Source organism: Myxine glutinosa, chromosome 6 (assembly GCF_964187855.1).
Source record: "Myxine glutinosa chromosome 6, kmMyxGlut1.1, whole genome shotgun sequence".
Taxonomy (NCBI): domain Eukaryota; kingdom Metazoa; phylum Chordata; class Myxini; order Myxiniformes; family Myxinidae; genus Myxine; species Myxine glutinosa.
Genome location: NC_136266.1, coordinates 10,537,715 through 10,562,907, shown reverse-complemented (window position 1 = coordinate 10,562,907; position 25,193 = coordinate 10,537,715). Strand labels below are relative to the sequence as shown.

Here is a 25,193-nt window from a genome sequence, read left to right as displayed (position 1 = left end):
CAGTGTTTGAACCCTTTTTATGGCGTAACCCGAAGGGCAATGCCATCTGAAACAGCATTTAACTGTCTCCGTATATATGTATGTACTTATGTATGTATGTATGTATGTATGTATGTATGTATGTACTTATGTATGTATTTATGCATGTATGTATGTATGTATGTACTTATGTATGTATGTACGTATGTATGTATGTATGTATGTATATGTATGTATGTACTTATGGATGTATGTACTTATGTATGTATGTATGTACATATGTATGTATGTACTTATGTATGTATGTATGTATGTACTTATACATACATACATATACATGTATGTACTTATGGATGTATGTATGTATGTACTTATGTATGTATGTATGTACTTATACATACATACATATACATGTATGTACTTATGGATGTATGTACTTATGTATGTATGTATGTACATATGTATGTATGTATGTATGTATGTACGTATGTATGTACTTATGTATGTATGTATGTACTTATGTATGTATGTAACGTATGTCCCTTCCGCCGACATTTTGCGGGTTTCTTCCCTTTAAAATCCTCTTTCAATGCAATCGTTGGTCCGATTGACATGAAATTTTCTTCATCGGAGCGCCTCTTACTGTACAATTTTTTAATGATAAATATTACATCATAGAACACGTGGTACGGGCGCCATCTTGGAAAAACCGAAAAAGTTTGGACCTCTATATTTCCGAAACAACTCCACGGATAAAAAGGAAAGGTGGCTCCTTGTGAAGTACTCCCCATTGGGATTAACATATGTTAATGATGATGTCATAGGTGCCTTCATTATGACATCATACATCAACAAGTAGAACACTTGATCCGATCAGTACGAAATTTCTTGAGAGGGATCTAGGGATAAATTGTTTGAGAAAAAAATTATGACATCATCAGTGGCGGTTCGGCAGCCATATTTCTACGGTGTAGCCCGTGGGGCAATGCCGTCCTGGAACAGCATTTGTCTGTCCATTTGGTACATGTATGTATGTCCTCACAAACGTCCGTCAATCAGAGCTGAAGATCTGGTCACATGACAGGGGGACAGCAGATCCTCCACTCAGCAGATTCAAGCCTGGCTACGCCATTGTTAGATTTATCGGTCTTGTTTATTCATAACAATGTGTTGGACGAGGTGGAGGTAGGAGAGCATATAGGGACAACTAACCATAACATTGTGTGTGTGAGGATTCTGTTAAGAGTTACCGTTCGGGATAGTAGAGTAAGGCTCTTAGATTTCAGGAAGGTAAACCTTGAAGGTATGGGGAGAACGTTAGTGATGGTCCTCTAGATTGGCAGAAGCTAACAGGAGGGAAATCAATATGAGGGGAATTGGAAACCCTCAAGGAGCAAATGTGTAATGTACACGGTACAGGGTAAGGAAATTCTAGTGAGGTGTAAATGTAGAGGCAGAAAAAAAACCAGGGGCATTGAGTCGGGAGGTGGAGGTAAGGAGTACTGTGTGGAGGGATTTCCTATAGGTACAAAATAACGGCACTGGAATCGGATTTGTATCATTATAGGAGTAAACAGAGGCTCGTTAAGTAAATAACTAGACAACCCAGAAGAGAATAAGAGAAGGATATCACTGAGGATTTGAAACATAATAACAAGGCATTCTTCAAGTACATAATTGGGGTAAATAAAATGTTAACACAATAGTGGGCTCATTGAGGAATAGCAAAGGGACATTGGTTGGTGATGAAAGCGAGATGGCAGGTAAATTCTGCTTCAACATTGACACCAGGAAAGTCAGGGAATTTACCAATAGCTGAAAGTATCCAGCAAGAAGGTGAGGATGGCCTTTTGGAAGAGTTCCAGGTAGGAGTGGAAGAAGGAAAAAAAAACAGAGAAGATAAAGTTCCGATGCTGGAGTATTGAGGGAGAGTAGAGAAACTTGATGTTAGTGGAGTAGATAAGCGAGGACAGGTACCAGAGGATGGAGAGGAGCGAATGTAATGCCATTATTTAATTAAGAAATGATCCATTGAGGAATTGAGGAACCTGTTAGTTTGGCTTCAGTTGTCAAGAAGGTGCTGGAGACATTAATTAGGGGACATAATAAATAAATAAAATACAATCTAATTAAAGGTAGTCGGTCGGCATGGATTCACGAAAGGGAGGTCAGGTTGAACAAAATTATTTGAGTTCTTTGAGGCTATTTCTAATTGGGTGCAGGAGGGTAAATGTAGTATGTTCAGATTTTTAGAAGGTAGTTCATAAGGTATCACATAGGAGATTGTTAGCAAAGGTGAGGGCTTGCGGATTGGCAGGTAGAGTAGCTAACTGGATTGGGAACTAGTCGGCTATCGATGGGAAGCAAAGAGTGGTTGTGAATGGGATGGTATCAGGCTGGGGGGATGTTAGTAGTGGGGTACCTCAGGGCAGGGGCCCTGCTAGGTATGCGTGTGGACTCAGGTGAGGGCTATTCTATTGGAGGACCAATAAATGATGATATATCTTCAGGTGAAGAATAGATTTATTGCAAAAACCCAATACACACAAAACTGACGTCCTGCAAGTACTTCCGCAAGCTGGATGAAGTGCTGTAAATTCGAGTAAATAATTTGCAGTAAATTATGAGGTTGAGGTTGAAAAAACCTCAAAATAATCGAATTTTTCCATCAATTTCAACATTTAATTTACAGTGGACTAGAAGAGCACTCGGTAGAGCACACACCTCCACCAGGGTGAACAGTTTATGTTTTGTATCCCAATGATAGGCCGGATCTGGATCCGGAACTGAACTAATATCGAATCGGCTTGTTCTTGTCACCAAACCAACTCGTCCACCAAGTTCAGTCATAACTCGTCCATAACTTTTTAAAATATCATGTTATATATCGCTTTTTTCCCGATCTCTGAATGGTGAAGAATCGCTTAAAAGTTAAATAATTCTCATATCCGAATCCATATTCAGATCTTCACCAAAATCGAATCTATTTGTCCTTGTCAGACACCCAACATCTCCACCAAGTTTCCTCCAAATCCGTCCACAACGTTTTGAGATATCCTGCTGTGTATCGTTTATGGCCCGATCTCCCAATGGTGAAAAATCACTTAAGAAATTAAATAATTCTCATATCCGAAACCATATTCAGATCTTCACCAAAATCGAATCTATTTGTCCTTGTCAGACACCCAACATCTCCACCAAGTTTCCTCCAAATCCGTCCACAACTTTTTGAGATATCCTGCTATGTATCGTTTATGGCCCGATCTCCCAATGGTGAAAAATCACTTCAGAAATTAAATAATTTTAATATCCGAATACATATTCAGATCTTCACCAAAATCGTATCGATTTGTTCTTGTCAGACACCCAACATCTCCACCAAGTTTCCTCCAAATCCGTCCACAACTTTTTGAGATATCCTGCTATGTATCGTTTATGGCCAGATCTCCCAATTGTGAAAAATCACTTAAGAAATTAAATAATTCTTATATCCGAATACATATTCAGATCTTCACCAAAATCGAATATATTTGTCGTTGTCAGACACCCAACATCTCCACCAAGTTTCCTCCAAAGCCGTGCACAACTTTTTGAGATATCATGCTATGTATCGTTTTTGGCCCGATCTCTGAATGGTGAAGAATCGCTTAAAAGTTAAATAATTCTCATATCCGAATCCATATTCAGATCTTCACCAAAATCGAATATATTTGTCCTTGTCAGACACCCAACATCTCCACCAAGTTCAGTCATAACCCGTCCATAACTTTTTAAAATATCATGTTATATATCGTTTTTTTCCCGATCTCTGAATGGTGAAGAATCGCTTAAAAGTTAAATAATTCTCATATCCGAATCCATATTCAGATCTTCACCAAAATCGAATCTATTTGTCCTTGTCAGACACCCAACATCTCCACCAAGTTTCCTCCAAATCCGTCCACAACGTTTTGAGATATCCTGCTATGTATCGTTTATGGCCCGATCTCCCAATGGTGAAAAATCACTTCAGAAATTAAATAATTATCATATCCGAATCCATATTCAGATCTTCACCAAAATCGAATCTATTTGTCCTTGTCAGACACCCAACATCTCCACCAAGTTTCCTCCAAATCCGTGCACAACGTTTTGAGATATCCTGCTATGTATCGTTTATGGCCCGATCTCGCAATGGTGAAAAATCACTTAAGAAATTAAATAATTCTCATATCCGAATCCATATTCAGATCTTCACCAAAATCGAATATATTTGTCCTTGTCAGACACCCAACATCTCCACCAAGTTTCCTCCAAAGCCGTGCACAACTTTTTGAGATATCATGCTATGTATCGTTTTTGGCCCGATCTCCCAATGGTGAAGAATCACTTAAGAACATTCTACAAGTAGCCAGATCTAGGTAGTCGGATCTAGATTCTACTAGTAGCAGGGGCTAGATAGCCGGATCTGAATCCGGATGTTCACCAAAATCGAGTCATATTTTCCGTGTCACATACACGACATCTCTGCCAAATTTCGTTTGAATCTGTGAACAACTTTTTGAGATATTTTGTTCACAGACAGACAGACAGACAGACAGACAGACAGGGGTGAAAACATAACGTCCATCCACCTACATTTCTTATTTGCTTGGAGGTGATGATTTGCTCGAACTTACAGCACTTCCCCGAGATAGCAGACGGACTCGGGGGCTTAAGTTTGGGGTCGGCCATCTTATTGGAAACATCTAAATTGCACAAATGGACCTTCAAGAGGCTTTGACATTATTGCCAGCTGATGTGGGTTGGGGTCCCTCTGTGTCGGGCGCCGCTGTAGCCACAGGCTGCACAGACACCAAATGGAGGCCTTGCCTTGGAGATCCCGACTAGGATTGTTAACGTTTTCAGTGCCCAAAGAAAGTCCACACCACGTTTTAAAATGTTCACCTTTTGTTATCGTGTAGCCTGGAATTAAACTGCATTAAATCAGACTTTTCCATCTTTATTTACACATCGTAACCCACAACTTTCGAGTAAAAAACAAATTCCACAAATTTCAGAAAATAAATAAAAATCCTTATCGTCATCACAACATATTTTGACATTTTTCCGTCTCAATTCCACAACAAATAAAATACACAATTACACCAACCCACACTACAAATCTACAACTACCGCTACCATAGACATCTTCATACAATTACACCAACCCACACTACAAATCTACAACTACCTCTACCATAGCCATCTTCATACAATTACACCAACCCACACTACAAATCTACAACTACCGCTACCATAGACATCTTCATACAATTACACTAACCCACACTACAAATCAACAACTACCTCTAACATAGACATCTTCATACAATTACACCAACCCACACCACAAATCAACAACTACCTCTAACATAGACATCTTTATACAATTACACCAACCCACACCACAAATCAACAACTACCTCTAACATAGACATCTTTATACAATTACACCAACCCACACCACAAATCAACAACTACCTCTAACATAGACATCTTTATACAATTACACCAACCCACACGACAAATCAACAACTACCTCTACCATAGACATCTTTATACAATTACACCAACCCACACTACAAATCAACAACTACCTCTAACATAGACATCTTTATACAATTACACCAACCCACACTACAAATCAACAACTACCTCTACCATAGACATCTTTATACAATTACACCAACCCACACTACAAATCAACAACTACCTCTAACACACCACAAATCAACAACTACCTCTAACATAGACATCTTTATACAATTACACCAACCCACACCACAAATCAACAACTACCTCTACCATAGACATCTTTATACAATTACACCAACCCACACCACAAATCAACAACTACCTCTAACACACCACAAATCAACAACTACCTCTAACATAGACATCTTTATACAATTGTTAGTATTGCCACCCATGACTAATCCAGCTTTCTTTGGCTCGAAGAGTATGCCAGTAGTTAATTTGTTTATAATCCTAACCACCTGGGCCCAGTTTCTGCAAGCCCAGGTCAGCCTAACCTGTGGATAAATCACATATCCGGCGAATTACATTTATCTATAGGATATATTCTAGCAACCGGGCCCTGGGGTAATTGATTAGGTCAGAGCTGATTGGTTATTCCCTCCAATCTCAGGTGAACGACGTGATTGGTTCTTTTTGTTTATAACCTCACCATGTCCCCGTGCACGCCACACTGTTCTTCCCCAACCACCGCCCCATCCTCCACTGAAATCAAGTTGATAAACCCATAGAATGATTTGAAGTGGTGTTGCTCTGATCCTAGTATGACTACCCAAATGGCCCCCTACCTCAAAGTTCCTGTATATCCTTGTATTCCCACGTATATCCTTGTGTAAGGCAGAGTATTGTGTACTATTTTGAAGTTATTGAAGCTAGCAGCGGTACCCGCCCTATGGGCGGGGCTCCAATTGGGAGGGCCAAATGAAAAGGCAAAATATCAGAAATTGAAGGGTGTTTTTTAGTTTAAACGATTCATATAAACATCCGTTAAATCATATCACACGCAAATCATCAAAATCTAAACAGTATTTGTAGAATTTAAATAAAAGCCACATCACTGTTCATATCGGTAAATATTATTCCATCGTGTTTGGGAAAACTGGAAAATTGGAAAAATTGGAAAATTGGAAAAATTGGAAAATTGGAAAAATTGGAAAAATTGGAAAATTGGAAAAATTGGAAAAACAATACACCCTATTTTACTCCCGGGGGTCCCAGGAATACCCACCCAAAATTTCGTTGTGATCGGTTCAGCTGTTTTTGCGGTACCTGGGAACAGACAGACAGACATTTGGTGAATTATAGTAAGATGGATTTTGATATTGAAATGGATCCAAGTCCAATAGTTATCATTCCAAACTAAAATCAATAATCGCCTTTGGGGCACCTTCTGGATAGACTACCGCATATACCATCTTTTGGTAGGCCAAGCTTTTGGAGGATCTTTTGGTGCACCTTTTAATCACGGGTGAGAAATGTGTTTAAAATCATCATTGAATTTCATAAAAATGGTGTTTCGTTGATTCATTCGAAGTTTGGCTTCATAAATTGACGTGCCCGAGGCCGATGCATTTATCGAGTTTGAAAAAATAGGGATAAGCTGTAAAATATGATTACCTTCCTTGTTAGATCCCCAAGACGTGTTTGCCAAAGCTACATATCGGTGTCATTAAACAAAAAGAAACAAAGGTTGTGATTTCCCAGCACCGTGTCATGATACATCTTCGCAACCACATCAAAGTGACTCTCTTGTGTGTGTTGTCCGACACACCTCGGGATGCACACGATGTCTTGAGGGTGCCAACAGTCACAGGCAATTGAAACAAAACGTTTTGCTATTTGTTATACCGTTCAAGATCACCTACAGAAAGACCTTTGGTGGTTCTCGTGGTGACGTCACTGGCCGGAGCCTGCTGTAGAAAAGCAATCTCTCCATCTTCATAGTTTCAGCAATATTTCCCCTTTGTTTTGGATTCTCGAAGGTTTGTATAAATTATGTACCAATCTACTCTTAGTCAAAGCGAAGGCAATCAATGAATTCATTAATTAATCATTCATTCAATCACTATAGAGCAATCCCACTTACCACGCCTCCTCCCCCCCCAAGCCCTCTCCCTCCCACACGTCTCCCTGCTCTCAAATGTTGTGTGCTCTCAAGTGTTTGTGTGCTTCCCCTTCTCTCTCCATCTTGTCTTCCGCTCCCTCTTTTTATATATTTTGTTTGTCTGGTTGATTTGTTTGTGAAGTAAATGTCAGCTCTTTCACGAGCCTCGATTCAGTATACAAAAAAAAGAAAAGAAAGAAAAAAGAAGACGTGTTTGTAAAGATGCATGGAAGGCATCCAACCTTTTCCTCTCTACTTTGTAAATTATATTATTGGATGAAGACGCTTTCCTGTAAATATCCTAGTTGGAGATCATACCGGGAGATCAGAGTTGGAAAGCATTCATCCCAGCCTTTCCATATGATTAGGTCATGTAATCTCGATTCTCGAAGAGATGAACCTATAAAATGGGTCGTGATGTCCGGATGTCTGTCCGTCCGTCCGTTAACTTTTAGCTATTTTTGCTACTCTTCCATTATCACCTGGCTGATTGTTCTGAAACTTGACACATGAGTACAAGGCTGTAGCCCGCACAATTGCTCAGGATTCGATTTTTAACTCAACTGGACTACCGTCCAGTTGAGTTCATCACATACTGAACCCTCCGGCGTCCGTCGTCTGTCGTCGTCTGTCGTCCGTTAACTTTTCGATGTTAACACTCCAGCATCCACAAATATCAACCGATTCTGATCAAACTTGACATGCAGCATCCTTACCCCAAGGACCAGGTTGTTATTACATTTCAGCCCGATCCGTTGAAAAATGGCGGACTTAGGCGACCATTTTGTTTTTGGTCATGAAAACGACGTTAACACTCTAGCGTCCACAAATATTAACAGATTTTGATCAAACTTAGAATGTTTAACCCTTACCGCACAAGGTAGGTTGCTGTTACATTCCATCCCGATCCGTCACAAAATGGCCGCCATAGGCCGCCATATTGTTTTCAGCTCCGAAACGACGTTAAGACTTTAACGTCCACAAATATTAACAGATTTTGATCAAACTTAGAATGTTTAACCCTTACCGCACAAGGTAGGTTGCTGTTACATTCCATCCCGATCCGTCACAAAATGGCCGCCATAGGCCGCCATATTGTTTTCAGCTCCGAAACGACGTTAAGACTTTAACGTCCACAAATATTTATGGATTTTGATGTTGCAAAGTGTAACATTGTATCAATTGTAAAACAAGGACAAGTATAAGGATACAAGGACCTTAAAATTATTACACAAGGCTGTTGGCTTTTCATTTAAGTCAAATCTAGTACAGACAACTGACCTACTTTAAAGTTGTCCAGTCAGTTCAGTTGAGTTCTGCTTCCCTGGAAGCTCTCGTTTTAATTTTGGATGGGGGTAAGAGGGGGTCTAAAGGGGTCCCTCCAATCAGCAGAGGATTGAACTCCAATCTCAGGAGATGACCGTCAGCCCACTCGGGGCTATTCATTCAAGAACATCTGCTGAACATGCCGAGGACATTTTTGTGTTCGGGATGAATCATAATGAAAGGATAGCAATGTCATGGCTGACATTTCATCCCTCCCGGTTATTTGTGCTCTTGGGTAGCTGTTAACCGGAGGCTGCCAGATTTGAGTCATCATGCGCCATCCTGCCACGGGCGACTTGCATGGTTTGAACATTGATGGTTTGAAAATAATTCCCTGTTCCACTTGGCACCTTTTTTGGTATGCAGTATATTGTAGCGGCTCGTGGAGGAGTTAGAACACCGAATGGATCAGGACATAACAGAACTAAAAGAACAGTAATAAGAGAGAGAGGGTGGACACACCAACAGCAGGGATGAAGGAGAAAATAGAGGGAGATTTGGAGAAATCATGGATGGAGGGAACAATGAGAGCAAGGAGAGGTTATAGGGGGTGAGCAATATAAAGACAGCTGCCACTCCCAAGCACAGAAGTGGTATGAAAAACTGGAATCCTGAAAGGAGGTGTACTTGGGGAGGGTTAATGGGGGTAGGTAAGAACATATGTAGTTGTTGATGTGGAATTACCTAACACTGTTTCACCACCAAACACATTTTTTTTAAATACAAGTTCGAGGCTCGTGTACGAGCTAACATTAATGACAAAGAAACAAACAGACACATAAGACGAAATAAAGGGCGTGGGAGACAAGATGGGGAGAGAGGGGAAAGCACACAAGTACAACATTTGAGAGCAGGGACATCGGGAGATCTGCGGGAGGGAGAGGGCTTGGGAGGGGTGGAGGCGTGGGAAGGGGGGGGGGGGGTGGGAGACGTAAAAAACACATGGACACAGCTACGACTTCCAGGAAAGAAGTTGGTATTTTAAAAAAAAGTGTATCTGGGGTGAATTACCGGGGGTAGAAAAGATCAAGGTTTTGGATGGGGGAAGATAAGAGATGGTGGTGAACAGCTGTTTTAAAGACCTGGAGGGTGGAGTGGGATTGAAGAGAGTGAGGGAGTTTGTTCCAGAGGCGGGAGAAAAGAGGAATGAAGGAGTGAAGGTGAGCAGAGAGTCTTGATTTTGGCAGTTTAACCATAAGAGGGTTGCTGGCAGATCTTGTGTGATCTGTAGGAATATTTGGGGGACAGAGCACAGATAGAGCTGGGGGAGCAATGCCGGAGAGGAGTTGGCAGAAGACAGAAAGACCACCAACCTGCCTGCGGTGAGTGAGTGAAAGGCCCTCACAATCGGCTTCATCGCGGGAGATTCCAATGATTCTGATGATCCTTATTGGCTCTCAGTTCCGTATCTGTCACTTGACACAGTCTTCGGCTGATCTCTGGAGAGTCACCATCCCCATACTCCTCTAGTTTGTGAATCGAAAGTCAGGAATTTCGAAAAAAAATGTCTAAAGATGGTTGTTACAAGTCTTCTGGTGTCTGAGTGTTGGCATCTAATGCAGAGCTTGAAATCAGTGTCTTGTCTTGCTGTATTGGTAGCAGCATAAATATTTTTGGTTCCTCCTCCATTTTTCATGACCCACAAACTTCGACCTCAGGGAAAGGTCACGAAAAGTCAGTATAAAAAAGGCAACAGCAGTTTTATTGTCATTCGCATTCGGGAGAATAAATTTATAACGGGTCCCAAAAATTAACATGCAATGTCTGCGAGAACCCAAATCCAATACATTGGCCCCCCTACTAGTCGTACAAGGTCTTTATGGATACCATATAGGTATATATGTTCACCCCCTGCTCTTCCAGCAAAATAAAGCTGCATGAAGCTGTTTCAAATCCTACCTGGGATCCTCTACGGCGGCAGACATTCACAAGTAGTACACCCATGAGAATCTATATGTTGCATACCACCTATCAGCTGCCGGACAAGTTTCATCGCTTATTGGTGGGTTGTCAGCGACGGTTGACAGCACCACGAGGCTACCAAACATGTACCATGTGCAATGGTAATAACAGTCATCATATGAGTATCGAGACCCAATCACGGCGCTCAATCGTAATTGAACGGCAAACCGATCAGTTTTCACCTAATCAATTATCCCCAGGTGGCTAGGATCTTTATAATTAACCTGCCCGCTCTTTCAGCCAAAGAAAGCTGCATAAAGCTACACAAGGTAAGCCGTTTGCCACCTGGGGATAATTGATTGTTCAAAATGTCACAAGCAGAGAAAATAGTATATGTGCATTCGTGTTTCTGCAGACATAGCTGCAGAAAGACCATACCTGACTAGTGCACCATTAGGCGGACACAGTTTTGTGGTTGGGAACAATGATTATAATACATTCTCTGTTATAATCCTCTTTGCTATTTCCTCTGCCTGTGGGATTTCAAACCATTGTCCATAAGACTTGATTCACACTGCAAGATGCCACCTAGGAGTCGGTCGCACGTCACAGTATGGCACAACCTGACAGCGACCTCATGATGTTCCTGTAGGTTGGAGAACGGATTATCTCCCATGTCTGCAATGGAAAGTACTTCAGGATCTGTATACACTTGTACTATGTATTCACTTACAACATTTTGATAAATAATTATTATTTTAAGATTGCCATTCATAGCTGGTTTCTGCATATACTATCATTCGGTGTACAGTATTGGAATATTATTATTATTAGGATTCCAGTGAGGTTCCCACTGGAATCCTATTGTTCTTGTAAGGATTTATTATTCTCGCACCTTTTGTGGAGACGATTCCGAGAAAACCGTTATATCTAGCTCTACGAAGCTTTAACTCTTTATAGATACCAATGTAACTTAGCGCATCATGAATTTTGACTTACATTGGCTGCCATTGCCTATGACATCATAAACTTTAAACATCTTCTCCAGAACCGCTGAACGGATTGCTGCAAAATTTTACCAATATGATCGCTTAGCCATGTGGATAAAAGTTTGCGAAAAAATAGTCATCGATCATGTGCTTTGGCGGCCATATTGGATTTTAAAATGGAATTTTAAAAATCTACTTCTCTGAAACCGCTTATCCGATCAATACAAAACTTGAAACATGTTTACATTCTGATGGGGGAAAATATTTGCAAACTATGACATCATCAGTCATGTGGTTTGGCCGCCATGTTGAATTTAAGGAAAAAAAAATCTTTTGCAGAATACCTCTTAACGGATCAATGCAAAATGTCAAACATATGATCAAGTACTGAAGTGGGAAAAATATTTGTAAACTATGGCGTAAGCAGTCATGTGATATGGCGGCCATCTTGGATTTAAGGAAAACCTTTAAACATCTTTTTCTCCAGAACCACTCAACGGATCAATACGAAGCTTCATATGTATGATTGATTACAGATGAGAAATATTTTTTAGAAACTATGACATCATGTCACATTGTATGGTGGCCACATTGGATTTAAGGAAAAGAAATTGAAATCCATATCTCCAGAACCGCTTAACCGATCCAAACCAAAATTTGCAGATATGCTCGACTATCCATGAGGAAAATTTATTGAAATGATGATGTCAGTCACGTGGTATGGCGGCCATTTTGCCTGGAAGCCTATCATCACTGTTCGCAGTTCTAGGTACTATTATTAAACGGACTTCCAACTGTGACCGATAGCTTTATAATGCCATGTCTATGCCAGAAACCGAGAATCACCAAACGTAGTTACTGCATCCATTTTGCAAGTGAAATCTCTCAAACTCGATTAGCAGTACCTTTTAATCATAAGCAGATATTTACTGCCGAACACAAAGGTATTATTGATTTGGGTTCTCAGTTTATTCCATGGTGATGAGACCATCATATAGGTCTGGGATTTCAATCATAATGCATCAGGAATGCATGAACTCACTGAGAGTTTGCCATTTGAGGACCATGGTTAAAGAAATGGCGAGACTCCGCAGGTATGCTGTGCTCCGAGATGTGCTGCTGTGTCTGTAATGACGACCAACGGAAACTCCGCTGGTAATCTCTGCTTTGAAATGGATTTGGAAAATCATGTGAAGGTTTCGCTCACATCGGCGCAGGATCTTACATCATTCATGTTGCAGGTAATGGTCTGTGTCTATCACCTGCAGTATTATGCTGCCTCAATATTCCATTCCCTTTCACCGAATCCTTCATTATGTTGGGCCTTTTCCACAATAATACTGCTACTGGTAATGTATTTTTTATTGCCATGCCAGCTTCACGAGGACCCTGTGTGTACCTGCCATATTGTCATAATACCTCACTCTCTCAATCAATCAATTTCTTATCAAGTGCTTTTCAATTGGGGAAAAAAATGCCAAAGCGAAAAAAAAATCCCAAAGCGAAAAAAAAAATCCCAAAAGCGAAAACAAAAATCCCAAAGCGCTTTACAAAGAGGTAACAGAAGTTGCGGAGTATATCTGAACAATCAATGTTCGATCACCAAAAGTCTTCATTCATCAGTGTGAGGAAGATTGATAATGTTAGACCATAGGTTTCTCACAGGGTGTGAGGTGTGATTAGGTCAGAAATCAATTTGTTTTTGTCTTATAACCTGAAGATCGATATATCAGTGTACTGTGAGAACGTGAAGCGTTTTGAGGATTTGAGTGAAGTGATCAAATTTATGAGTTTTAACCTGAGCCTGGCTCCCATATTTTGAACGAGTTAGTACACCTGCTAACAGTGCAGGTTTACCACCTTGGTGCAGGTGTACGAAGGGTTTTTGAGAGAATAGGCCGGTCCACCAGCTAACATGGAGTTACAGTAATCCAGGTAGAATTATATGAGAGCCCGAACCAAGGTTTTCGTTGTCCTCTGATTTAAGCATTTGGCAACATTGTACATATGGAAGGAGTTTGGAATATTGGGAAGAGTTGAGTCTACAGTGAAATCTAGGTTCAAAACCATCTCAGCAGGGATCAGACGGTGATCCACAAATTTCACTACCTGGGGTTGAAGCTTAAGGACCGGCAGCTTTAGTCGCACCGAGTTTGTTAACGCTCATGGACATCCATAATTGAATTTCATAGAGATAATGATTCAGATTTACTGGAGACGGCACATGATCTTATTTATATGACTGGTACAACTGGGTATAATCATTGTAACAATGAAAGCTGATATGGAAATTTTGTAAAACTTTACCATGTGGGGGCACATAGGGACAAAGCAACATTGCACCAGGAACAGATCGCTGGAAAATGACCCACCGTTTTGGGTCCTTTATTGGCACAATTAACCTGTTCATGGTCACATGTCTTTTCCGCATATCTCACGGGATTGTGAGTTGGACAGGCGACCGTGACGGATTGGGAGGGGTTTGAAGGCTTGAAATGGGGAGTGGTTTAAAGACTTGAAATGGGGAGGTGTTACGGATTCGTCACTTCCGTTGTTGTGGTTCTCATCCACTGTAGACATTTTTGGTTGCATGTACTATTATTGTTGTCGTTTAAGTGAAATAGAGATTACTATTTTCAAAAGGTAAAAAAGTTAATGTTTTAAAAGAAACCGGAACCAGACGAAGAAAAAGAGAAAAAGAAGGCGGAGCGAGTGAGTCGGACAAGAAAGCCAAGCTGCTTTGAGGTCTTAAGCAAACGTTGGCGAACGAAGGTCGCGAGTGAACTTTGGGTTTCCTGGGAAAGGGATTCCTGCGACAGAGTTGTTATCGCTGTGACCGATAAACCTGCGTGACAGGTTTTGCGGTCGATTCCGAAGAGAATCGTTGGAGTGCCATTACGTCTCGAGAACGGGCCATTGGCCATTTTGACTCGCGCCCGATTTTCACATCGCTCCAGGTTTTTCACCTCGCTTCAACCATTTTCACCACATCCAGACGTTAACTTGGTGTGTGTGTGTGAAACGTGGCTTTTGAGTGGGAAATCTGTAGTTCGCCGATTGGGAGCCAATGAACGTCCATACCTGAAGGTGTGATTTTCCCGTCGCTTCTGGAGGGTGCCTTCGCCCATCTTTGACAGTGTGACTGTCAACCGACCGGGATTCTGGTCTTGATACGACACCGTTCTGACGATCACTGGATCGGATCGACTTTGGCTTGATGCCGGGATAGAGACATTGGGAATGTTCTTGTTTCACTCACTTGGAGCACAGTGAGTTACATTGTACGAAAATGATGGTACCATCATAGGAAGGATATATTGGTTGTACAATTGATTACTATTGTTATTGTACTGTTATTCTTGTGTGACGTTTAATACAATACTTGTTTGTTGGTAACAATTGGTGTGGTTTCACCATTGATCTTTGACATACAGAATAACACATCTTTCTGCCGTGACTCCTCTCGGGGCTCGTAGGTACACCGTGACTGGGGTTTGGGGAGGAGCACGTAACAGGAGGGGCTTGCCTTGACAGTTTAGGGTTGGGAGGGTGAGGACTTGGGGTTGGAGGAGGGGAGCAATGACAAGACACAGGGGAGGAGGGTTGAGGAGGTGTGGTGGGGTAGAGTTGGGGGGGGGGGGGGGGGGGGTTGGGGGGGGGGGGTTGAAGGGTTGGAGTGGGGTGGGAATTGACGAGTCAGGGTTTGGAAGGGGAGGGTAAGGACTCGGGGTTGGGAGGCAGAGGTTGAGGACTTGGAGCTGGAGGAGGAGAGCAAAGACAAGACACAGTGAGGAGGAGAGGTTAAGGTTTTTGGGTTGAGGGGGTTGAGGAGTTATGGTTGGTGGGATTGGGGGGGATAGGGGTTGAAGGCTTAGAGTGGGGTGAGGATTTACACAACACGTTAGGGTTAGGCAGAGGTTGAGGACTTGGGGTTTGTAAAGGGAGGGGGAAGGGGAAGCGGGGGGAGGAGGGCGGGGTGAGAGTTGAAGACTTGAGGTCACATTTTGACAGTGTGGTGTCATAGATTGTCGTTCAAATCCCGTGTACAGTAAGCCCTCGAACTTCGCATTTTAACAACAACAACAACAACAACAACAGCGTCACTGGCTATATATATATATTTCCGGGTCCCCCTATTACCCATAATTATTACGATTTTCAAGATGGCTACTGGAGACGTGTGTGATAATTACAGAAGGCCTATTAATTATAATGCATGTTGCATTCTTATGCTTGTTATGCTTGTCAAATACGACGGGGCTAGCTTTACCTCTGTTGTTACAGGTTGTTCGGTTCTTGCGGAGTAAAGCCAACTTGAATGATTTCAATGGAGTCAAACCTCTTCTCTGCTCCCTGCAGCTTTAGTGGGGCAACTTAACATAACAATTGTGCATTTTGTGAGGAAAGCACCAAATTTGGCACATTAGTAGACTATCATATGAAAAGATCTGGATATTGGGCCATCTCAGATTCAGAGATTTGATTTTTGCAAGATTTCGATTCGATTGGGATCGGAGAGAACACCTTCTTCGTCTTCTGTACAGTGAAGTTGCCAGCCCTGAATTCTCTGGCTACATCTGGGTGCTTTATTGGGAGTGGAACCATGTCCCTCAGGTGAACAGGGACCCACCTGGCATAGTGTGTGTGGTCTAAGGCATGGAACCATGGGACCAGTTCCGTCAGGGCATCAAGGTACATCGTGAATGAAGCCTGCCGCAGAGAACGCACGTAGACCAGTACCAACATCTCCAGTTCCAGCACCGTTGCCCAGTACTGAAAGTTGGGAATGTCTTCTCCTCTCTGGTGACACAGGTCTTCGAACTCAGGCAGGTCTTCTGCATCATCAGCATATGTCATACAGTGGCGTTCATACGCAGGGTGTTGCAGGATGTGCAGTGCCGCTGCAGTGATTTGATGAGTTCTTCTTGTGCGGGTGACGTGGGCAGCTCGCAGGAAGGAGTCGGCCGTCCCTGGCGTTGCAATCTCAGCTTGCAAATCTGCAAAATCTGTAAATCTTGCAAAAATCAAATCTCTGAATCTGAGATGGCCCAATATCCAGATCTTTTCATAATATGATAGTCTACTAATGTGCCAAATTTGGTGCTTTCCTCACAACATGCACAATTGTTATGCTATATTTAGCTTAGCTGCCGGACTACTTATTACAAGGGGATGTTTGTTCCACGGGTCCCTGCTAGTATATCCTAATGATGCTTCTGTGGAGCTATGCTCTCACGATAAAACCGGACAAAATGGACGACACCAGGAACGAAGTTTCACTGAGCTATTTATTTCTAGCTCAACTCAAAAGCACTGAAAAGCCCGATAGAACGGGCGGCAATTTATAACCAAAGTTCACCACGCAAAAGCCACGCCTCTCAGGTGGGGCGTGGTTTGCAAATCGGTAAGCCACGCCTCTCAACGGGGCGTGGTATGCAAACCAAGTGTCCGCCCGGGCAAGGCAAGTCCGAGCAAGTCCGGACGAGCCCAGGCAAGTGACCGCCCGCCGGTTACGTCATCGGCCGGTGCAAGGGGATTGTGTAATGCTTCCAGTAACCGCTACATGCGCCCCCCCAGAATTAACTTGCACCGGGAGAGTCAGTTTGAGGGGGGTCTTGATGACCTGGCCGAAACGACCGCTGGCGATTCGTGTGGGGGTGGTAGGTGGCGTGGCGGTGGATGGTCGGGCGGGGGGCTTGGTTGACGGGGGATGGCCCCGTCGTGGAGGAAGGGCCAACCGTGGAGGTTGGTCGAGGTCCAAATGGGCCGGCTTGAGGCGGTACACAGAGATGTGGTCCGGTTTGCCGCCGATGTCAATGATGAATGACTTGTCGTCCCCCTTCAGGACCCAGAAAGGTCCATCGTACGGCGGCTGGAGCGGTCCGCGGTGTGCGTCGTTCCAGATGAAAACGTACTCCGCAGTGCGAAGTGCTGGGGGGACGTGGGGTTGGGGGCAGCCGTGATGGGACGTGGGTACGGTGGCAAACCTCCTGGCGGCCTCCTGGAGGACCGAGCATTGGCGAGCCACGTACCTGGGGCCGGTGGCGTCGGGGATGAACTCGCCTGGCATGTGCAGTGGCTGGCCATAGACCAGCTCGGCGGAGGAAGCCTGAAGGTCCTCTTTAGGGGCCGTTCGGAGGCCCAATAGGACCCACGGGAGCCTGTCAGTCCAACCGTCGTCCTGGAGGCTGGCCCTGAGAGCGGCCTTCATCGAGCGGTGGAACCGCTCGCACAAGCAATTGGCTTGGGGGTGGTAGGCCATGGTGCGGTGTATCTTGACCCCCAAGGCCTGGGCGACCGCGCCCCAAAGCTCAGAGGTGAATTGCGGGCCTCTGTCGAAGGAGATGTCCGAGGGGGCGCTGAAACGCGCAATCCAGGTGCCAATGAAGGCCTGCGCCACATCGGCGGATGTTGTTGATGCCAGCGGGACGGCCTCCGGCCACCTGGTGGTCCTGTCCACCATCGTGAGGAGGTGGGTGAAGCCCCGCGAGGAGGGAAGGGGTCCCACCAGGTCCACATTGACGTGGTCGAAGCATCGCGTGGGCACGTCAAATGGTGCCAATGGGGCCTGGGTGTGCCGGTGGACCTTCGCGCGCTGGCAGGCGACACAGGCGTTGGCCCAGTCACGGACGTCCTTACGGAGCCCGTGCCAGACGAATTTTGCTGCCACGAGCTTCTGCGACGCTTTCCCGCCCGGGTGGGAAAGGCCGTGGAGGGCGTCAAAAACGTGCCTCTGCCATCCGGTGGGCACGATGGGGCGAGGTTGGCCCAGGGAAACGTCGCACAGGAGAACTGTGCCTGTGTCCTCGAAGGGGACGTCGGCCAACCGCAGGCCTGTGTCCGCTGTCCGGAGGGCTTGCATCGTGGGGTCGGCGGTCTGGTCGGCCGCCATGCGGCCGAAGTCCACACCAAGGTGGACAGCGTTCGCGCCGGACCGGGAGAGGCAATCGGCCACAGCGTTGTCCTTGCCCGCGACGTGCCGGATGTCCGTCGTAAATTCGGACACGACGGAGAGGTGGCGCTGCTGGCAGGCCGACCACTGCTCTGCATCATTGGCCATGGCAAAGACCATGGGTTTGTGGTCCACAAACGCCGTGAACGGGCGGCCCTCTAAAATATGGCGGAAGTGGCGAACGGCCAGGTAAAGGCCGAGGAGCTCGCGGTCGAAAGCGCTATACTTGCGCTCGTTAGGGCGAAGCTGTCGGCTGAAGAAGGCCAGCGGTTGCCAAGCCCCGTTCACCCACTGTTCATGCACGGCACCCACCGCGTAGTCAGAAGCGTCCGTGGTGAGGGCGATGGGTGTGTCGAGCGCCGGGTGCGCCAGCATGGTCGCGTTGGCGAGGGCCAGCTTAGCGCCCGTGAACGCCCCGTCCATCTCTTTGGTCCAGGTGACGTCGTGCTTGGCCGGCTTGCCCCGGAGGGCTTCGTACAGGGGGTGCATGAGTTGGGCGGTGCGAGGCACGAACCGGTGGTCGAAATTTACCATTCCCAAAAATTCCTGTAGGGCCTTGATGGAGCGGGGGCACGGGAAACTTGTGACTGCCTCCACCTTGGTCGGCAGTGGAACGGCCCCGCGCTTCGTGATGCGGTGCCCCAGGAAGTCGACGGCCGTTACGCCAAACTGGCATTTCGCCGGGTTGATGATGAGGCCGTGCTGGCCGAGGCGCTCAAAAAGCGTGCGCAGGTGGATGAGGTGCTCCGCCCAGGAAGTGCTGGCAATGAGAATGTCGTCCACGTAGACGAAAAGGAAGGTGAGGTCGTGCAGCACGCTGTGCATCAGCCGTTGGAAGGCCTGGGCCGCGTTCTTAAGGCCGAACGGTATGCGAAGGAACTCGAAGAGGCCAAAAGGTGTAATTACCACCCTCTTCGGCACGTCGGCCGGCCGGGCGGGTACCTGGTGGTAGCCCCGAATGAGGTCGACCTTGGAAAATATCACCCGCCCCGCCAAACGGGCGGAAAAGTCCTGTATATGTGGTATCGGGTACCGGTCGGGGGTGGTGGCGTCGTTGAGGCGGCGGTAATCGCCGCATGGTCGCCATCCGCCACCCGGTTTGGGCACGATGTGCAGGGGCGAGGCCCACACGCTATTCGAGCGCCGCACAATGCCCAATCGCTCCAGCGCGTCGAATTCCGCCTTCGCCACGGCGAGTTTGGCCGGGTCGAGGCGACGGGCCCTGGCGTAGACCGGTGGACCTGTGGTCGGGATGTGGTGTGCGACGCCGTGTTTGACGGCGACGGCCGAAAACGTCGGCTGCGTGAGGGCGGGAAACTCGGCGAGTAGGCGGGTGAAATCGTCCGCGGCCGGGAGAGCGCAGGCTAGCTTGGTTGGTGCGGAGCCGTTCAATGAGCAAGCGAGCGAGCTGAAGGTCTCTGTGTTGATGAGCCGAGGCCGTTTGACGTCAAACAAAAGCCCATGCGCGCAAAGAAAATCTGCACCCATCAAGGCTATGGGGTACGTTCACCGTGATGAAGTCCCACCTGAAGCACTGGCCCCCGAAGCAGAATGCGACGTTGCGCGAACCGAAGGTGCGGATGGAGGAGCCGTTTGCGGTGACCAAGGCGGGGCCGCAAAGCGCAGCCTGTTTGTCCCTCACCGAGGCGGGTATCACGCTCAGCTGAGCGCCGGTGTCGCACAAAAAACGCCGCCCAGACGCTGTGTCAGTAATAAACAGAAGGCTGCCTGAATGGCCGACGCTCATGGCAGGCAGCGAGCGCCGGCCTGGTCATTTCCCGACCTGCCGAAAGTGCACGGTGGGCTGCATGTTCTGGCCTTCTGCCCGAACCTGGCGTGGTAGTAGCACATGGTCCGCTCTGGTGGAGGCTCCGGCGGTAGCATCGGGTTCGGTCGATGGGGCGTCGCGGCGGCCGCTGCTGTCAGTGGCGCTAACTCGGCCGGTGGTGGCGCCGGTTGTGGTGCGGGCGTTGCCTCGGTCGGCCCAGGGTTCCAAGCGGTCGCTCCGATGTGTCGCCTGGCCAAGAAAAATTTATCGGCCTCCTTGGCCAGGGCGCGAGGGTCCGTGATGGGCGAATTAGCCAAAGCTAATCGTACCTGCCCGGGTAGCTGCCGGAGGAACAGTGCGCGGAAGAGGAAATCTGGGCTGTGGTCACCGAGTCAAGCAAGCATGTGGTCCATGCGTTCGGATGGACGGGGCTCACCCAGCTCCGGGAGGTCGAGCAGTTTTCGCGCGCGTTCGGTCTCCATGAGTCCAAACACACCGAGGAGTAGGCCTTTGAGCGCGCCGTATTTGTTGGCGTTCGGCGGGTTCTGTAGGAAGCTCAGGACCCGGGCGGCAGTGGAGGAGTTGAGTGCGGAGACCACATGGTGGTAGCGTGTCGTGTCCTCCGTAATGTTCCGCAGGGCGAATTGAGAATCCGCTTGGGCGAACCAGACGGCTGCGTGCGATTCCCAAAAGCCAGGGAGCTTCAAAGCTACAGATGACTCCATTGCCGTGTTCTTGAAAAGGGGTCACCAATTGTGGAGCTATGCTCTCACGATAAAGCCGGACAAAATGGACGACACCAGGAACGAAGTTTCACTGAGCTATTTATTTCTAGCTCAACTCAAAAGCACTGAAAAGCCCGATAGAACGGGCAGCAATTTATCACCAAAGTTCACCACACAAAAGCCACGCCTCTCAGGCGGGGCGTGGTATGCAAATCGGTAAGCCACGCCTCTCAACGGGGCGTGGTATGCAAACCAAGTGTCCGCCCGGGCAAGGCAAGTCCGGGCAAGTCCGGACGAGCCCGGGCAAGTGACCGCCCGCCGGTTACGTCATCGGCCGGTGCAAGGGGATTGTGTAATGCTTCCGGTAACCGCTACACTTCAATATATTGTCGGGAATGATTGATTGTCCGTGCAGTGAACTATGCTTGTGTTTACACTGCATTATAATTCAAATTATACACTATAAAATATTATGGTTGTATTGTACGAACACGTTTCCAGCACATTCTGAATAATAGTTTAGCATCTTCTCACCCAATTCTCACCTTTCACTGGTATGTTGTTAACTCATTCCATCACGGTCTCTTCTGGATGCAGAACTTGTTTAAATGTATCAAGATATCAATTACAGTCCAAATGCAGTTCAACCCCAATTTGGATCTTCTCAATGCACAACCTCGGTAATCTGTATTGGAGAATGAAAAATGAATGAATTTATAATGAATGTGGGTTATGCAACTTTGCTCACATCCCACTTGTCCCTTTTTCATTCCTTCCCACCATCATGGGGCTTGATCTCATGTCTAGACTGCGATTGCTTCTCAAGATGATGGAACATGGGGAAGTACCTCTGACGGAGCTGCGGAGGAACTTGGAATATGCAGCAACAGTACTTGAAAATGTGTACACTGATGAGACACGGTGAGGTTTAGTCCATCGTAACTTTTTTCTTGCTCCTTTTAGAGGGAATGCGTTAGTAAGTGTGGAAATAGAACTACCCAGAGGTATCTGAGGTCCTGGATTTGAACCCCAGAATTTTGTTTTTCTGAACCAATGTCAACATTGAATAGTAGTCTGTCATGGTCCTATATGAAAAGGTGGCATTAAAGATCCTGCTGTACCTCTCGTATGTTTTTGCCCCTCATAACCTCTAATGAGTGGAGCATACACCTCTCGAGGCACACTGAGGGCAGGAGGGATCATGTCCATGTAGCTTGCCACAGGCCCCAGGTCCTCTTTGGGAACCCGGGACCAGGTGGTAGTAGCACATTGCCTCATTTTTGATTATAACTTTGCCTGAGCCTAATAAGACACTGTATTTGGATTATTATAGTTGTGTACTAATCTTAAAATCAAAACATCACAATCGTATCCAACTCCTGGTGAACACAGACGGCTCATGGATGCAGAGGACGAGTTAAGCGACATCCAGTCGGACGCGGTACCTTCTGAGGTGCGCGACTGGCTGGCTGCCACATTCACACGTCGTATGGGACTGGCACTGCGTCGGACCGAGGACAAGCCACGTTTCCGCAGCATCGTGCACGTCGTTCAAGCAGGAATTTTCGTAGAGCGGTGAGCCCATCATTCATGCTGCCGGATCTTTGCGGAAGTCCGAGCATCCTTTGAGTTGAATATTTGTGAGGAGCTTTGTGAGCTGTTTCAGGCTGAGATAACACATTTTATGATATACTTTGCAGCAAATGTGGAAGTCTTGTATGAATTCGTATGATAAACCAAAGGAAATTACTGACATGTATGATCTGCATATTGGTCAACATGTATCATAGCTCAGACCCCAGAACAATTAAATGTCAAATTCAGGTTTGTTGTCTTGTGAGGCAGAGGAACTGTAATTGTGGTTAAACCCCTAAACAGTGGGTGGGGTGATACAGGAGGAAGAAGGGGAAATTGTTGAAGAAGCTTGATGTTGGCATATAAAGAATACATGTTGCAAAGTCTTAGCCTCATGATTTGAACATATGTGAGCAGTTTTTAATACAAGCAAACAGATTTAAAGCTAAATAACGAACCTTTTATTAATAATGTTCATCTTCCTTTACATCGTCTTTATTATAGAATGTACAGAAGAACTGCAACAATGATGGGCTTGAATTATCCTCCGATGGTCGTATCACTTCTGAAGGTATCCGATCCCATCCATTTTGATCACATCAATTTCATTGATAGTTTTATCGAATACCAGCCGAAAGCACCCAGCGTTGCCCGGGTTATTTTTGAATGAATTTACTACTATAATTCAGCTTTTACTCGGGGCCGTAGAAGATTGACTACTATAATTCCGCTCAGCTTTTAATTGCGAAATGGGCCCAGCCTGGCAGAAGCGGCCTCGACCGGCCTCATCACCTCGCCTATAACCTTCCCAGGGCCCGTCCCGACATTTTTGGTTCTTTTTGAACGAATTTACTACTATAATTCAGCTTTTACTCGCGGCCGTAGAAGATTGACTACTATAATTCAGCTCAGCTTTTAATTGCGAAATGAGACCAGCCCGGTCGAGGTGAGCCTCGACTGGCCTCACCACCTAGCCTCTAACCTTCCCGGGGCCCGTCCCGACATTTTTTGTATTCTAGGTTTCCTCCTATCTTTCACCGTTCAGGAGATTAGCGCGCGCAGACAAACAAACAAACACTTTCTTTTATATATATAGATTTCTAACTAATGCATATCAATCATCATGGAACATGTAAAATCTCTCAGACATTTTAAAGATCTTATTTTCCTCTTTTTCAATTTCCTCAATTTTTCCATCCCCACCTTCTCAGCCGTGTGTATGTAATCAATAAATGATCACCATTGTCGATTTCGTCTGATTATGACAGCAAGATGATGTGTGTAGGTGAGCATTGCAAAGTCTTGTAAATATGTTTATATGTGTGTGTATATGAATAAAACTTGCTGATTGGCTGACTTACTGTGACGACACAATGGAGTCGGAAACCATTGTTAGCGAAGGTCCAATAATTCCAATAATCCATCGTGTTTTGCAGGACGTGGACAAATGGTGCTTCAATGTATTTGCATTGAACAATGCCAGTGGAGAACATGCGCTCAAGTTCATATTCTACGAACTGCTGACACGTTATGACCTCATCGTGCGTTTTAAGGTCAGAAACGATCGTTTTATACAGGTCGAGACTCATGCAGGAGATAAAGGACAAAGGGCACCTGTACCTCATGCATGTGGAGTTGGACATACAACTCAAGCGAGGAGAACGAGACATCGGACTGGTGATGTTTTCATCCCTGTCTGTCTTTCTTTGTCTGCCTGTAAGCAGGATATCTCAAAAGCAAATTGGACTGAATTTGGTGCAGAGGTTGGGTGTGTGACAAGGATGAATTGTTTAGATTTTGGTGAAGATCCAGATTCGGATCCGATAATTTTTTACATGATTTATCACCATTAAGGGATGGGGTCAAGAATGATATTGTTACAGTTTTCGCATGACCCTCATTCCCTTACCAAGGGGAGAATAAGCCCCTTGTTTTTTTGGGTCGTCGCAACCGCGAGACTCGAGTCGCCACTTCCGGTCGGACGCAGGACAGGGTTTCAGGACAATTCTCGCACGTACCTAAGTACCTACGCCGCCTCGGAAGCGGGGATCAAGTCTCGCACGAGCCACACGTAATTTGAGTACGTCCGAGCCGATGGCGTACCACGTGGTCCGTGCAGTTACCTTGTATTTCAAACCCAAATTTGGAACCCGATTAGAGCGATATAATTCGTACCATGCTTAGTCAATAGATGGAAATGACGGGAACGATCAAATAGAAGGAAGAACACAGGTTTATTTACAGCTATACAAGTCACAGAGACACAGAGCAGGCACTTAAGCAGTCTTAGCTTATAAACCCAGACAATGGGCCCGTT

The 25,193-nt window shown here is 45.7% G+C and overlaps 1 protein-coding gene across 1 annotated transcript in view; it reads left to right on the top strand.

The window, feature by feature from the left end:
* The window catches only part of LOC137429577 (dual specificity calcium/calmodulin-dependent 3',5'-cyclic nucleotide phosphodiesterase 1A-like), a 234,385-nt gene that overhangs the window by 99,281 nt on the left and 109,911 nt on the right, over positions 1–25,193 (top strand). Inside the window, exons 2-5 of the mRNA XM_068119595.2 lie at positions 22,109–22,222; positions 22,694–22,876; positions 23,381–23,447; positions 24,313–24,429. Coding sequence (XP_067975696.2) covers positions 22,128–22,222; positions 22,694–22,876; positions 23,381–23,447; positions 24,313–24,429 — 462 coding nt within the window. The 5' untranslated portion in view covers positions 22,109–22,127. The remainder of the gene's footprint in view (positions 1–22,108; positions 22,223–22,693; positions 22,877–23,380; positions 23,448–24,312; positions 24,430–25,193) is intronic.